The following is a 17,721-nucleotide window of genomic DNA, read 5'->3' on the forward strand; positions in this document are numbered from 1 at the left end:
GCCTCATGATTTGTCAACTTGTGCACAATAAATCGGGGCTTCTGTCTGATCAACTGTAGCCAAATGATAACAACCACAGCTGCAGGTAGCCTAGAGAAGCCTATGAGCTCTGATCCTCTCTGGCCAGGGGAAAGGAAGTGGTAACTTCATCTATTTATATATATATATAATATTATATATTATTTATTTGTGTTCAGAGAAATACGTTTACATTCAAACTTTGGGTGGTCCCTTATCAATGAATCAATCAACACAGTGATGACATACAATGTGAGCATTTTTTTAAATGACAGATGCAAAGACCTACATGATGCAACCCTGCATAAAGCCAGCTCTGCCCTGTTAGTTCTATTGTCCAATCACCGTTGTTGTCTAGTTTTCTTTTAACCATGATGCGAACAACTCTGGTCCCATCATAGCCCATATAAAACTATTTTACACCTGATGTATTACCATGTCATACCCTACAACTAGGGTCCCAAGTTTTACCTTGTTAGGTTAGTCTACCAGAACTGGAAAAACTCTGGGCCCCAGGAAACCAAACCCCCCCAGCTTCTTCTCAGCACTCCCTGTTTCAATCCGTTTTCTTTTGTTTGGTGTGTAATGAACACGACCCAGGGCTGAGCTCATTGCTGATCAAACACCTTCAAGGCTGGAGGCAGACAGGTGTGAATCTAGGGGACCTATCCTCTAGTAAAGGGAACCACAGTTTGTGTAACGACATGGACTGAGTGTTAAGTGAATTAATTAAAACATTTAGCAGCTCAGCTATGTTTACAAAACATTTAATCAAATGGCTACACAGACCGTTTGCATTGCTCCCCCCTCTCTTCCACGCTGTTGCTACTCTCTGTTATTATCTATGCATATGTAACAGTATAGCTTCCGTCCCTCTCCTCGCCCCTACCTGGGCTCGAACCAGGAACCCCACCATCAACAACTACTTCAAGGTCTCAGAGCGAGTGACATCACCGATTGAAACGTTATTAGCACGCACCACCACTAACTTGCTAGCCATTTCACACAGGTTACACATAGTCACTTTAATAACTCTACCTACATGTACATATTACCTCAATTATCTCAACTAACTGGTGCGCCCGCCCATTGACTCTGTACCGGTACCCCCTGTATATATCCTCGCTATTGTTATTTTTACTGCTGCTCTTTAATTATTTGTTACTTTTATTTCTTACTTTTTGGGAGGATTTTCTTAACTGCATTGTTGGTTAGGGGCTTGTAAGCATTTCACTGTAAGGTCTACCTACACCTGTTTTATTCGGCACATGTGAGAAATACAATTTGATTTGGATTGGATTCTTCACAACGTAGATATATAATTATTTAATAGGCCACTTTCCTTAAACAGCAGGAAAATTACAAGTGATGTGTCTGGTATCATATCTATGGTAATCATGGCAGCTTGTTGGTCAAGACCGGGTTAGGCCAGTGTGTGTTCCTGTGTGTGGGTGGAGGTAGATGAACGAGACATTCCAATAGCTTTGGATGAGTCAGCTGAAAAGCTGCTGTACCGAACGAACTACAGCAACTTCCAGCACCCTTCTCCTATCTCTCCACTAGAGGGCACTGTTTTCCTACAAACAGAACATCTCTCGTCACTCACTTCATATTGCTTCATCTATGATAGGAGGGAAGGATACTCTTCATATTGTAGCTAATAGCTACAACAATAATACACATACTAGCTATGAATTAAAAACTTTATAAACCAATTCCGTATGAGTGTGTGGGTCCACTATGAGGCTTGAGTTATCATTTAATTCCTGTGAACCTTTCAAGTTTACTGCATTTTTACAACAGTCCCATAACAATGCAGTAAATAGAGCAGCCAGTATTATAGGATTTTAAGATATTGTGCCATGTACAGTATCTAGCCTATGCATGACCCATATTATCAGGTATGCTATTAGCCCAACTGATGCAGCAAAGTGCAAATAAATAGACTGAAGCATGGGGTTGGCTACCTGCATTCACCCCCTTTATATAACTAGGCAAGTCAGTTATGAACAAATTCTTATTCACAATAACAGCCTACCCCGGACGATGCTGCCCTATGCCCTATGGGACTCCATATGGGACTCCCAATGCTGCCCTATGCCCTATGGGACTCCCAATCCCGACCCGTTGTGATACAGCCTTATATCAGTGTATTGTGTCAAAATGTTGCAATGTTCAGTTGTCCAGTTATGTACCAGATAATTTATTTTTATTGTAAAATTGAAGCTTAGAGACAAAAAAAATTATGTTGGGCCCTTCCACTGTTTTTACACTGCGATATTGACTCATCATATATGGTTAAAACAGAATATACTCCAAAAGCGGGGAAAATAATGCAATTTCTACAACTCCATAGCACTGGGGAATAAAACTGATGTTATGTGTTTGCAGTGTCTTGTTGCAATTATTGTAAAGAAAATGGGCCCTTTAATTGCATCCAGTACACTCTTATTTCTGGTAAACGCTATAACCCAGGGGTGTCAGAATCCGGCCCATGGGTGTTTTTTTTTGGGGGGGGGGGGGGGGGGGGGGGACATACTGTAACATACTTATTATAGGCTTACTGTAAAATGACTAAAACCAAATCGAAACTTTGTAAATTATAATTGACTTACATTCATACAGTTTATTGACTGTGTCCAGCTTGCTAATAATCACCAAAATGAAGACTAGACAGACTAGAGCATCGAAAATTCAAAAAACGATGGATAGAGGACAATTTTTTTCTCCACTTTTTGACGGTGTGGAAATATAACCAGTTTTCAGCGCGGCCCTCCGGACCTCGTTGAAGACCGAATGCGGCCCCCAGAGCAAAATGATCTTGACACCTCTGCTATAACCCGTTATACCAACTAACCTATAATATTAGCTATGATTATATATATTTTTTTACCCCCATGAGTTGTAGCCTATGATTGTTAACCCGTATATTGGTCAATGAAAAATAGACAGTCAGTCAGCGAGCGACCCAGCGATTCTGCTGTGTGCGGGAGTGTTTAGATCTCCATGCGGATGTGACATTTCAGAGAAGAGCGCGACCGCCATTTTGAGTTTTTACCTCAAACTCAACATCACAAACCAAGGAAGCGGGTGAGAGGCTCTGGCTGTGACCGGGCACATTTATTCATTGAACAGACGTTTTGAAATGCGACAAGGTGCTGAATTTTGTTGCTAATATTAATACGGTGATTTAATGTGTGGGAAAGTCGATATCGGGCTGTGGCATCGCTATCACCCTAAACTTCTAAATTACTGCGATTCCAAATTAGAAGCAGGTTTGAATGGATAGCTTTTTTCTCTGCTCTCCCCCAGACGAGGGACAATCGGAGGAGCACACGGACTGGGAACATCGAAGGGAAAGTTGTATTTCAATGTGCATTGATAGTTTATGAACATTTGTTTTTCCCGATTGACTCATTTCGTTAGTTGGCTGCCTTGTGCCAGTTGGCTTTAAAACAGGGCAACAGTATTTGTTTCTCAGGCTGCAGGTCGTGAGTTGTCTTTCTCACTTCACCTATTGCCCCATATTACCCGGGGTAAAAGTCGGGATTTATTTAATTCAACGGGTCTCCCTTTTTTGGAGCCGTAGTCATCACCACCGTCAGCGACTTGCACCCATCAAGGCGCCGAGATTGGGCGAATAGCAAGCAAATACGTCCGCGTTTCTCTGCCTGCTCCCCCACCGACCTCCTCCCCTCAATCCCCGGCGCTGACGGGAGAAAAGGCCGAGGTTGTTTTAGAACAGGCCCAGCCGACCAGGTTTGACCTGTCTATTCCACCTCCGCACCCTCAAACACCTCACCAACAACCCAGTAACCGGCTCCCCGCGGAACCAGCAACCGACAAGTTCGAGGGGAACAAAGACAACAGGCATCATCATCTCTTCACAACAGTTGCCAACATGAACCACCACCACACTCAACAACAGCAGCAGCAGAAAGCCGGCGAGCAACAACTTAGCGAGCCCGAGGATATGGAGATGGAAGGTACGAAAAAGTCACGGGAAGGGGACGATAAACTAACACAACAATTACAGTAAAATAGTTGGAAGTGCATAGCTAGCGTGAACTGATGTATCGTCACTGTAAACATCAAGGCCTAGACTGAATGGTCACAACTCATTTTGCTGATGATGCGTCCATTGCTGCAGCAGCATCTGACCTCGTTTAGTCAGTAGCCAACGTTAGCTTAGCTTTAACTTAAGTGTTGTTGACATGTCAAATACAAGCGTGGTTGGATGTAACTAGTTAGTTAACGTTGGACGACCCGGTAACTAGCCGAGACTCGCTAACTTACATCACACATATGCAACTGGCAGGTTAGCACATTCACGGACTGATTTCTTGCACTCTCACGGTCTTGACGCTAGCTAGCTAGTCCAAGTCGGCGTGATTAAACGTGGCGCAGTCAACTTGGTAGCTAACGATCGTCAAAACATCCGTTTTGGTTTAACGTAAGACAACATGAGTGAAACATTACATAAACCACACGTTTTTACAGTATATTTACAACCGTCGTATATCTGTCACATAACAAGCTTAACTTACATTGATGTATATTTGGATCAGTTGGCTAGTTAGCAATAGCATGTACAATTCATTCATCGCGGTTAGCTAGCCAACCTACTAGTTGCCAAAATAAACCCGGGTCAATAGCTCTCACTCGCGCTACAAAATCGATCGTTTGTGCCCCGGTCACAGGGGTTAACGGTAACACATTTTTAGTCTGGATGTTACACTCCCGTTCATGTTTTGTAAACAGTAGCCCACTTAGCTAAAGTTAGCTTGTTTCACATGACTCTTTGAGCCTACGCATGCCGTTTTAACAATGGCTATTAATGACCCAGCAGGTATTAGGGAAATGTTGCTATTTACTTACACATTTGACAGACCAATTGGTAAGTTAGTTGAGGTATTTTTTTTACAGGGATCTCATGGTTACGGTGCGTTTACTATTTGTTTGCCTAACTAGCCAACCCGACTGTGTAATGTATTTGTAATTAGCTAACTAACGTCAGCTAGCCGCTAATCAGCGAACGGTAGCCAAGCTACAGTAGCCAGGTAACAGTAGCCAGGTAACAAGGTACGATCACTCAGTTTAGTTGTAAACAATATATGTATAATTTAATAATTTGTATTTGTAATATCATTATTTTGCTGATTTGTTAACTGAAAATGGTTGGCCTTTTAGTGACCGTTATAGGAGGCCTCTCCGTGGACCGGGGGGGGGTGTGTGGCGATTCCAAGATGGTGGATACTTAGCTAGCATTTTAAAGCGATCCATTTGAAGCAAGGCCCTTAGCCTGTTTGTTTACGTTTTTATAAAGGGAATGGTTTGCATCATCGTCATTGAGACTCGCGTGTCATTTATGTGATTTTCAAATGTGCTAGCTATACATTAAATAATCATGATCATAATCATTAGCTAGATGGCTAACTAATGTAGCAATGGTGATATCTATCTACCTATTTCATTAGCTAGCAAAGAGGTACTAGCTAGCTTACAATTCAAGTTAATCAACACAGATGCGTCAATTTGGTTTTGCCGTACATCAACGATAGTTCGCAAAGCTAGTTTAGACTAACGTTACTGAAATAAGCACCTGTGCCCAAAAGATGCCCGGAAATATGTAATGGTGCACAGCTAGATAGATGGCGTTTAGCCAAGTTGAGGATTTAGCCAACATAAGAACTCGAGGTGGGTGGCAGGGTTTATGTTTCTGCGGCAAGGCCTGCATGTGGAGGTTGCGTCGACACAGCCAGCGCGCGGGGATTTGCTGCTTCATTGTATTGAAGACAACGCGCCATTTTTAATGATCCCCATTAAGTTGGGACAGTAAACAACATTTCTGACAGTTTAGCAAAAATGTTCGTCAATAGCATGCACTTTAGCATTATGATCATTTGTGATGCATAGGATGGAGATGACATATCATTCATCATTACCACAGGTGCATCAGTCCAACTGATAGAATCTCTGATTTATTTACACAACTGGTGTTTGGATGAGCAGATTCAGGTCTAGTTGAGGTGCATGGACAAGAGGCCTTCCACTGTAATAGTCATACACTACATACAACCAGTTGGTTTACATTGGCACCTTGTCATTCTTATAACCATTTTCATTTTAACATCTTACTAAATGCATCTAACTTAACACCAGTGGTTATTCCTGGCCTGGCCCCTTTCCCATCCCAGCTGCTGAATACCATGCACTACTCTTACTTAATGTACCAAACTTAGTACCAGTGGTAAGCACTCCTACTCTGAGATGCAGGACAAACTGACCCCAGAGCAGCACTCTTACTGAGATGCAGGACAAACTGACCCCAGAGCAGCACTCTTACTGAGATGCAGGACAAACTGATCTGAGATCAGCACTCCTATTGAGATGCAAGACAAACTGATTCTAGGGCATCACTCCTACTGAGATGCAGGACAAACTGATCTGAGATCAGCACTCCTACTGAGATGCAGGACAAACTGATTATAGAGCATCACTCCTACTGAGATGCAGGACAAACTGATCTGAGATCAGCACTCCTACTAAGATGCAGGACAGACTGATCTGAGATCAGCACTCCTACTGAGATGCAAGACAAACTGATTCTAGAGCAGCACTCCTACTGAGATGCAGGACAGACTGATCTGAGATCAGCACTCCTACTGAGATGCAGGACAGACTGATCTGAGATCAGCACTCCTACTGAGATGCAGGACAGACTGATCTGAGATCAGCACTCCTACTGAGATGCAGGACAGACTCTTCTGGGGACAAAAAAATGTATTTTTGACAGCTTTTTCTTTGGTTACATGTACAGTACCAGTCAAAAGTTGGGACATACCTACTCATTCAAGGGTTTTTCTTTATTTTTACTATTTTCTATATTGTAGGAGACTAGTGAAGACATCAAAACTATGAAATAACATATGGAATCATGTAATTACCAAAAAAGTGTTAAAATCTATTTAGTTTATGTTTGAGATTCTTCAAAGTAGCCCTCCTTTGGGTTGACGAGTCCATATTTTAATGTACTTGTATTATACATTGTATTTTCAGTCATAACTGTTATAGAAGGTGAGTTTTTAAACCCCGCCCCCCCAACTACTCTTTAAACCCCGCCCCCCAACTACTCTTTAAACCCCGCCCCCCCAACTACTCTTTAAACCCCGCCCCCCAACTACTCTTTAAACCCCGCCCCCCCAACTACTCTTTAAACCCCGCCCCCCCAACTACTCGCAGTCCATCCCATCCAGGGCCTAAAATGAACACCTGCCAAAAGCGGGTAGATTTTGGCATTGGTGGGTAAGAGGTCCACCTGCATTTGTGAGTATAAAAAATAGTGACGTTTTATCACATTTATAGCTAAATAAATGCTGCAGTAGCTGTTTAACGTATTTCTGCAGTTTTTTTTTTTAAGCAATTAAATTAATCACATATTTTTATTTTTTATTTTTTTATCTACCTGCTACGGTGGCTGTTTTCAACTTATTTCTGCTGGGTTTAAAAAAAATAAAGCAATTAAAGGAATCACATATTTTTTTTTATCTACCTGCTACGGTGGCTGGTGGTCCAAAAAGTACATTTAATGCCCGATCCCACCTATCTCTGTCAACAGCCCTCTTGTGATTTCCAGGTAGTTGATTTCTGGTTTTCCGACTCTCCCAACAGCGCTATTTATCGGGTTAATTTTAGATTAATGTTGATATTTTTCAGCCTTCAACCTGTGGCCACAAACAAGCTACATGGAGGCAATACCAAAATATGTGATCTAATGCTTAACTTTTCATAGCAAAACCTATTGTCCCATTCCCTGCATAGTGCTGCCTTTGGGTCTACCCTATTGGCCCATTCCCTGCATAGTGCTGCCTTTGGGTCTACCCTATTGGCCCATTCCCTGTATAGTGCTGCCTTTGGGTCTACCCTATTGGCCCATTCCCTGCATAGTGCTGCCTTTGGGTCTACCCCATGTGACCTGGTCAAACCTATTGTCCCATTCCCTGCATAGTGCTGCCTTTGGGATTACCCTATTGGCCCATTCCCTGCATAGTGCTGCCTTTGGGTCTACCCTATTGGCCCATTCCCTGCATAGTGCTGCCTTTGGGTCTACCCTATTGGCCCATTCCCTGTATAGTGCTGCCTTTGGGTCTACCCTATTGGCCCATTCCCTGTATAGTGCTGCCTTTGGGTCTACGCTATTGGCCCATTCCCTGCATAGTGCTGCCTTTGGGTCTACCCTATTGGCCCATTCCCTGCATAGTGCTGCCTTTGGGTCTACCCTATTGTCCCATTCCCTGCATAGTGCTGCCTTTGGGATTACCCTATTGGCCCATTCCCTGCATAGTGCTGCCTTTGGGTCTACCCTATTGTCCCATTCCCTGTATAGTACTGCCTTTGGGTCTACCCTATTGTCCCATTCCCTGTATAGTGCTGCCTTTGGGTCTACCCTATTTGCCCATTCCCTGTATAGTGCTGCCTTTGGGTCTACCCCATGTGACCTGGTCAAACGTATTGCTCCTTTTGCTGTGGTGCTGCGCCACGGCAAAATCATTACCGCCACACAACAACAACAACAACAACAACAACAACAAATATCAAACATTAACACATATTTCTGCTGAGGTGCATTTTTTGTAGCTGCGATATCATTCCACATGTCCTTTTCCTCTGCAAACAAAACAAGTAAATAATAAGAAAATCTAACAACCCCATAGTAGAATATTTTTTAATCTATTTACCTTGTCGGCTTGTTGTTCTATGCTAGATACATATTCCTGTCGTGGCTCATCCCTGTTCTCAGCGCCACAGGGAGGGAAACATGCAGCCTGACAAGAAGTTAATGCACAACAATTCTTCAATCTCAGAAACAGACATTTTAAAGTATTTTTGTTGGAAAAGAGAGAAATCCCAGCTTTCCAGTTCTACTTGTATTTATTTCTCATCTACTAAATATGCGCGAACGTCTCCGTTTTAAACCCAGGATGTTTAGCAGAAGCATGTTAACACCGGCATGTGCCTAGGGGAGAGTGGGGTGAAATGTAACGTCTGACAATTGTAGGGTGGCTTGGGGTACAACGTCTCTCTATACTTCCAATTTCATTTCTTTTGGAATGACTTTTAAAAAATTGTGAGTCAGATAATATTTTTTTGATGAGAAAGAGTAGTGGAAACCAGGGAAAGTGTTTTGGGGGGATAATGACGAAGTGGTTTCTGTGAGAAGTACAGGCAGGGGGGCTTGTTACCCCGGGTGGAGATTTACCCCAAGTTACCCTAACAAGATGGCCTACATTATATTCAGTGTTTATGCAAGTTTTTTTTTTTTGTGACATAAAATTAATCAATATGATAATAACTAGTTAAAAGATGACATATGAGATCTGGTAATGATGAGCTCCCGAGTGGTCCAGCGGTCTATGACACTGCATCTCAGTGCTAGAGGCTATATCACTGCAGTACCTGGTTCAGCGGTCTATATCACTGCATCTCAGTGCTAGAGGCTATATCACTACAGTACCTGGTTCAGTGGTCTAAGAAACTGCATCTCAGTGCTAGAGGCTATATCACTACAGTACCTGGTTCAGTGGTCTAAGACACTGCATCTCAGTGCTAGAGGCTATATCACTACAGTACCTGGTTCAGCGGTCTAAGACACTGCATCTCAGTGCTAGAGGCTATATCACTACAGTACCTGGTTCAGCGGTCTAAGGCACTGCATCTCAGTGCTAGAGGCTATATCACTACAGTACCTGGTTCAGTGGTCTAAGACACTGCATCTCAGTGCTAGAGGCTATATCACTACAGTACCTGGTTCAGCGGTCTAAGACACTGCATCTCAGTGCTAGAGGCTATATCACTACAGTACCTGGTTCAGTGGTCTAAGACACTGCATCTCAGTGCTAGAGGCTATATCACTACAGTACCTGGTTCAGTGGTCTAAGACACTGCATCTCAGTGCTAGAGGCTATATCACTACAGTACCTGGTTCAGTGGTCTATGACACTGCATCTCAGCGCTAGAGGCTATATCACTACAGTACCTGTTTTAATGGTCTAAGAAACTGCATCTCAGTGCTAGAGGCTATATCACTACAGTACCTGGTTCAGTGGTCTAAGACACTATCTCAGTGCTAGAGGCTATATCACTACAGTACCTGGTTCAGTGGTCTATGACACTGCATCTCTAATGCTAGAGGCTATATCACTACAGTACCTGGTTCAGCGGTCTAAGACACTGCATCTCAGTGCTAGAGGCTATATCACTACAGTACCTGGTTCAGCGGTCTATATCACTGCATCTCAGTGCTAGAGGCTATATCACTACAGTACCTGGTTCAGTGGTCTAAGACACTGCATCTCAGTGCTAGAGGCTATATCACTACAGTACCTGGTTCAGTGGTCTAAGACACTGCATCTCAGTGCTAGAGGCTATATTACTACAGTACCTGGTTCAGTGGTCTAAGACACTGCATCTCAGTGCTAGAGGCATCACTCCAGTACCTGGTTCGAATCTAGGCTGTATCACAACCGGCCGTGATCTGGAGTCCCATAGGGCAGCATCGTCTGGGGTAGGCCGTCATTGTAAATAAGAATTTGTTCATAACTGACTTGCCTAGTTAAATAAAGGGGGTGAATGCAGGTAGCCAACCCCATGCTAATGCAGGTAGCCAACCCCATGCTAATGCAGGTAGCCAACCCCATGCTAATGCAGGTAGCCAACCCCATGCTAATGCAGGTAGCCAACCCCATGCTAATGCAGGTAGCCAACCCCATGCTAATGCAGGTAGCCAACCCCATGCTAATGCAGGTAGCCAACCCCATGCTAATGCAGGTAGCCAACCCCATGCTAATGCAGGTAGACAACCCCATGCTAATGCAGGTAGACAACCCCATGCTAATGCAGGTAGACAACCCCATGCTAATGCAGGTAGCCAACCCCATGCTAATGCAGGTAGCCAACCCCATGCTAATGCAGGTAGCCAACCCCATGCTAATGCAGGTAGCCAACCCCATGCTAATGCAGGTAGCCAACCCCATGCTAATGCAGGTGGCCAACCCCATGCTAATGCAGGTGGCCAACCCCATGCTAATGCAGGTGGCCAACCCCATGCTAATGCAGGTAGCCAACCCCATGCTAATGCAGGTAGCCAACCCCATGCTTCAGTCTATTTGTTTGCACTTTGCTGCATCCGTTGGGCTAAAGTTGATTATTTCTAATAGCATACCTGATCATATGGACCATGCATAGATGTATTTTTATTTTGACCTTTATTAACTAGGCAAGTCAATGACGGCCTACTGGGCTAACTAGTGGGTTAACTGCCTTGTTCAGGGGCAGAACGACAGGCTAACTAGTGGGTTAACAGCCTTGTTCAGGGGCAGAACGACAGGCTAACTAGTGGGCTAACTAGTGGGTTAACTGCCTTGTTCAGGGGCAGAACGACAGGCTAACTAGTGGGCTAACTAGTGGTTTAACTGCCTTGTTCAGGGGCAGAACGACAGGCTAACTAGTGGGCTAACTAGTAGGTTAACTGCCTTGTTCAGGGGCAGAACAACAGGCTAACTAGTGGGTTAACTGCCTTGTTCAGGGGCAGAACGACAGGCTAACTAATTGAGACGTGATCGTTTACAAGGTTTAAAAGGGTTATGTTTTAGTCAAACAATATATCTGTTTGTGCTTCTTGCAGTCAATTTGCAATCTCCAAATTATTAGTAAATATATTTTTATTTTATTTAAACTTCTATTTAACTAGGCAAGTCCAGTTAAGAACAAATTCTTAATTTACAGTGACGGCCTACCCCGGCCAAACCCTCCCGTAACCCGGACGATGCTGGGCAAACCCTCCCGTAACCCGGACGACGCTGGGCAAACCCTCCCGTAACCCGGACGACGCTGGGCAAACCCTCCCGTAACCCGGACGACTCTGGGCAAATGGTGCACCACCCTATGGGACTTCCAATAACGGCCGGTTGTGATCCAGCCCAGGATTGAACCAGGGTCTGTAGTGACGCCTCTAGCACTGAGATGCAGTGCTTTAGACCGCTGCGCCATCTGGGAGCCCACTCGGGAGCCCGGCCCCCTGAACAGCCACTCGGGAGCCCGGCCCCTTGAACAGCCACTCGGGAGCCCGGCCCCTTGAACAGCCACTCGGGAGCCCGGCCCCTTGAACAGCCACTCGGGAGCCCGGCCCCCTGAACAGCCACTCGGGAGCCCGGCCCCCTGAACAGCCACTCGGGAGCCCGGCCCCCTGAACAGCCACTCGGGAGCCCGGCCCCCTGAACAGCCACTCGGCTCGCGGCTGAATCTAGTTGAGGATCCCTGGAATAGGGAGTCGTCAGGGACACAGGCTGAGTGACACATGTCGTTAGCTGCCTGTAATCCACTTGGAAAAATGAGGCCAGTCTCGTGAGCGTGGCTCACTGGGGCTCCATGTACACACACACACACTCAGTACATGCAACCAGACTCTCTCTCTCACGGATACAGAAGAGATGACACTCATACTGCTAGGGTAGGTAAGGACACACTAATATATATATATATATATATATATATATGAGATGCTTTTCTGTCATTCAAACTGACTGTAGAACTGCCGACAGAGACGAGGTATACTTTACTGACTCTCACACTCTTAGTCTGACTCTCAAATGGTACCCTATTCTCTACACCTTCCCTAGGGGCCCTGGTCTAAAGTAGTGCACTATATAGGGAATAGTGTACCATGGGGCTCTGGTCTAAAGTAGTGCACTATATAGGGAATAGGGTGCCGTTTGAGATATAGACTTCCTGTGTTGTTCTTCAGTAGACATCTTAGTTGTGATTGATGAGACTAGTCCCGGGCTCTTTGTCTGGGTAATTACCTGCCTGAGTTCCTCCCGTCCCCTTCCTAAAGCAGCTACACAGGCTTGTGTGTGTCAGAGGAGCTCACAGCTTAATCCTTCATTGTTACTAATTACCAGACTGCTGTAGTCGACACACAGACACACACACTGCTGCTGCGACACTGCCTCGGCACCACAGTGTTCTTCCTGATGGTTAAAGATGACCAGACAGTGTCCGCATCCTAAATCGGGCCCTGGTTAAAAGTAGTGCACTACTTTAGACCAGAGCTCTATGTAGGGAATAGGGCCCATAGTGCACTACTTTAGACTACAGCTCTATGTAGGGAATAGGGTGCCATAGTGCACTACTTTAGACCAGAGCTCTATGTAGGGAATAGGGTGCTATTTGGGATGCGTACAGCATGTTTACATTGCAGGGAAATTAACCTCTGTTCTAAAGATTAAACACAGATCAGTGTTTTAAACTGACCCAGTCATCATAACCACCCTACAGATCAGTGTTTTAAACTGACCCAGTCATCATAACCACCTTACAGATCAGTGTGTTAAACTGACCCAGTCATCATAACTATAATACAGATCAGTGTTTTAAACTGACCCAGTCATCATAACCACCTTACAGATCAGTGTTTTAAACTGACCCAGTCATCATAACCACCTTACAGATCAGTGTTTTAAACTGACCCAGTCATCATAACCACCTTACAGATCAGTGTTTTAAAATGACCCAGTCATCATAACCACCTTACAGATCAGTGTTTTAAAATGACCCAGTCATCATAACCACCTTACAGATCAGTGTTTTAAACTGACCCAGTCATCATAACAGCAAGGAGTCATCATGTCAGGTAGTCCTGAGGCATGGTCCTAGGGCTCAGGTCCTAGGGCTCAGGTCCTCCGAGAGAAAGAAAGAGAGAATTAGAGAGAGCACACTTAAATTTACACAGGACACCGAATAGGACAGGAGAAGTACTCCAGATATAACAAACCCCCGGACAGGGCCAAACAGGAAGGATATAACCCCACCCACTTTGCCAAAACACAGCCCCCACACCACTAGAGGGATATCTTCAACCACCAACTTACCATCCTGAGACAAGGCCGAGTATAGCCCACAAAGATCTCCGCCACGGCGCCAACCCAGACACGATGACCACATCAGTGACTCAACCCACTCAGGTGACGCACCCCTCCCAGGGACGGTATGAGAGAGCCCCAGTAAGCCAGTGACTCAGCCCCTGTAATAGGGTTAGAGGCAGAGAATCCCAGTGGAAAGAGGGGAACCGGCCAGGCAGAGACAGCAAGGGCGGTTCGTTGCTCCAGAGCCTTTCCGTTCACCTTCCCACTCCTGGGCCAGACTACACTCAATCATATGACCCACTGAAGAGATGAGTCTTCAGTAGAGACTTAAAGGTTGAGACCGAGTTTGCGTCTCTGACATGGGTAGGCAGACCGTTCCATAAAAATGGAGCTCTATAGGAGAAAGCCCTGCCTCCAGCTGTTTGCTTAGAAATTCTAGGGACAATTAGGAGGCCTGCGTCTTGTTACCGTAGTGTACATGTAGGTATGTACGGCAGGACCAAATCAGAGAGATAGGTAAGAGCAAGCCCATGTAATGCTTTGTAGGTTAGCAGTAAAACCTTGAAATTGGCTCTTGCTTTGACAGGAAGCCAGTGTAGGGAGGCTAGCACTGGAGTAATATGATCACATTTTTTGGTTCTAGTCAGGATTCTAGCAGCCGTATTTAGCACTAACTGAAGTTTATTTAGTGCTTTATCCGGGTAGCCGGAAAGTAGAGCATTGCAGTAGTCTAACCTAGAAGTGACAAAAGCATGGATTCATTTTTCTGCATCATTTTTGGACAGAAAGTTTCAGATTTTTGCAATGTTACGTAGATGGAAAAAAGCTGTCCTTGAAATGGTCTTGATATGTTCTTCAAAAGAGAGATCAGGGTCCAGAGTAACGCCGAGGTCCTTCACAGTTTTATTTGAGACGACTGTACAACCATTAAGATTAATTGTCAGATTCAACAGAAGATCTCTTTGTTTCTTGGGACCTAGAACAAGCATCTCTGTTTTGTCCGAGTTTAAAAGTAGAAAGTTTGCAGCCATCCACTTCCTTATGTCTGAAACACATGCTTCTAGCGAGGGCAATTTTGTGGCTTCACCATGTTTCATTGAAATGTACAGCTGTGTGTCATCCGCATAGCAGTGAAAGTTAACATTATGTTTTCGAATGACTTCCCCAAGAGGTAAAATATATAGTAAAAACAATAGTGGTCCTAAAACGGAACCTTGAGGAACCCCGAAATTTACAGTTGATTTGTCAGAGGACAAACCATTCACAGAGACAAACTGATATCTTTCCGACAGATAAGATCAGATCATGCTGAAATAAGATGCTGGTAGACGGTGAGCCTCTATTTGAAGGGGATCATTCCTAGCCAGGGGACTGTGTGTATCTTCCCCTTCATATCATCATCATACCAGTGAGAAACAACATATTTCTGTTAGGCCCGGGATGATGCCGCTATCGCAATGTTTTTTTCCTTGGCTTAAAATGAAAACACGAACCAGACTGAATGTGTTTGTTACGTACAGCAGGTTTTTAAAAAGGACAATGTGATGTAGCTTGGAAGACACGTGACTCTGAATGACAACACAATGTGATGTAGCTTGGAAAACACGTGACTCTGAATGACAACACAATGTGATGTAGCTTGGAAAATACGTGACTCTGAATGACAACACAATGTGATGTAGCTTGATAAATACGTGACTCTGAATGACAACACAATGTGATGTAGCTTGGAAAATATGTGACTCTGAATGACAACACAATGTGATGTAGCTTGGAAAACACGTGACTCTGAATGACAACACAATGTGATGTAGCTTGATAAATACGTGACTCTGAATGACAACACAATGTGATGTAGCTTGGAAAATACGTGACTCTGAATGACAACACAATGTGATGTAGCTTGGAAAATACGTGACTCTGAATGACAACACAATGTGATGTAGCTTGATAAATACGTGACTCTGAATGACAACACAATGTGATGGTTGTTTCAATCATCAGGGCTGTTTTCCTAAAGAAGTTAAATCCACCTGGCGTTTTGATTCCTTGACCGTGATACTAACAACAAATCACCATGCTGTTGTCTTCCTGCCCTGACATCTCTGTTTATCTAACGTCTTCCTCTCTCGGTGTGCGCGTGTGTGTGTGTGTGTGTGTGTGCGTGCAGCTGGGGACACAGACGATCCCCCGAGAATCCCAGCCAACCCGGTGATTAACGGGAACGTTGCCATGGCAGACGGACACAACACAGAGGAGGACATGGAGGATGGTGAGGAGGACTCACCTGCACACACACTGATGGACACACACACACATATACACACTCACTCACTGATGGACCCACCCTGATGGACCCACCCTGCCCCTCCTCTCCCGTGTATGTAGATACCAGCTGGCGTTCGGAGGCGACATGTCGTTTTGTGGTGGAGAGGTTCAGCCGGCTGAGTGAGTCTGTTCTCAGCCCGTCCTGCTTCGTCAGGAACCTGCCCTGGAAGATCATGGTGATGCCTCGCTTCTACCCAGACCGGCCGCACCAGAAGAGTGTTGGCTTCTTCCTGCAGTGCAACGCAGACTCCGACTCCACGTAAGTCACGTGATGCACACACACACACACACTCAGGGGCCCAATGCCTTAATCATTAGGCCCTTAGTGCACGGGCACGCACACAGCATGCAGGTAGAGCCCTTGATCGACACACACACACACACATACACGCAGCATGCAGGCAGAGACCCTGATAGACACACACACACACACACAGCGCATTGCTTCGTTTGTCTCCGGTCCTGTTTCTAGCGACGACCTCACGGTATCTGTATCCCGGTGCCTCCATGGACGTCACATGATACAGACAGAGGTCATGGTTGGGATCTGAACCCCGGCCTCCCGCTGGGGGAACCAACTTAACCCTTCATTAGGACAAGACATTTCATCTTGGGTCGAGGGTGGCGCTGTTTTTGAAGTTGTAGGCAGGGTGACGTGAACTCATCACGAGAGCACGAGTTCAACTCACCTCCGCTACACACACACAGACACACACACACACACACACACACACTTCCCCATCAGACTTTTTATTTTGACTTTTTAAGTGGAAACGCTGCCTTAGCTCTTGTGTGTCGTGTAACATTTAAATGTGTCCCCCTGGTGTGACGTGTAAATGTGTCCCCCTGCTAGGTCCTGGTCGTGCCATGCACAGGCCATGCTGAAGTAGTTTCCTGGTGTAACGTGTAAATGTGTCCCCCTGCTAGGTCCTGGTCGTGCCATGCACAGGCCATGCTGAAGTAGTTTCCTGGTGTAACGTGTAAATGTGTCCCCCTGCTAGGTCCTGGTCGTGCCATGCTGAAGTAGTTTCCTGGTGTAACGTGTAAATGTGTCCCCCTGCTAGGTCCTGGTCGTGCCACGCTCAGGCCATGCTGAAGATCATCAACTATAAGGATGATGAGAAGTCGTTCAGCCGCAGAATCAGCCACCTCTTCTTCCACAAGGAGAACGACTGGGGCTTCTCTAACTTCATGTCCTGGAGCGTGAGTACCACACACACACACACCGGGATACACACACACATACACTGGTGTGTGTATATACACGTACAGACACAGACAACATAATTGTTCTCCGGTGTGTTTTCAGGATGTGACTGATCCAGAGAGAGGCTTTGTGGAGGATGATCAAGTCTCCTTTGAAGTCTATGTGCAGGCAGACGCTCCTCACGGAGTGGCGTGAGTCTTGATTCCTTACTTCTCTCCTTCCCTCTTCTCTCACCTGTTCTCTTTT

The 17,721-nt window shown here is 45.2% G+C and overlaps 2 protein-coding genes across 3 annotated transcripts in view; one reads left to right on the top strand and one right to left on the bottom strand.

Moving 5' to 3' along the window:
* The window catches only part of LOC110539068 (NLR family CARD domain-containing protein 3), a 1,005,455-nt gene that overhangs the window by 730,134 nt on the left and 257,600 nt on the right, over window positions 1-17,721 (bottom strand). The window lies entirely within an intron of this gene.
* LOC110539066 (ubiquitin carboxyl-terminal hydrolase 7) overlaps window positions 2,903-17,721 on the top strand; it is a 61,717-nt gene continuing 46,898 nt past the window's right edge. Inside the window, exons 1-5 of one of the 2 annotated variants that reach the window (XM_036939575.1) lie at window positions 2,903-4,004; window positions 16,111-16,212; window positions 16,329-16,527; window positions 17,333-17,471; window positions 17,578-17,666. In XM_036939575.1, the coding sequence (XP_036795470.1) occupies window positions 3,920-4,004; window positions 16,111-16,212; window positions 16,329-16,527; window positions 17,333-17,471; window positions 17,578-17,666 (614 nt within the window). In that variant the 5' untranslated portion in view covers window positions 2,903-3,919. The remainder of the gene's footprint in view (window positions 4,005-16,110; window positions 16,213-16,328; window positions 16,528-17,332; window positions 17,472-17,577; window positions 17,667-17,721) is intronic. The other variant, XM_036939574.1, reaches the window with a different exon arrangement.

This window comes from Oncorhynchus mykiss, chromosome 12, assembly GCF_013265735.2.
Source record: "Oncorhynchus mykiss isolate Arlee chromosome 12, USDA_OmykA_1.1, whole genome shotgun sequence".
NCBI lineage: Eukaryota > Metazoa > Chordata > Actinopteri > Salmoniformes > Salmonidae > Oncorhynchus > Oncorhynchus mykiss.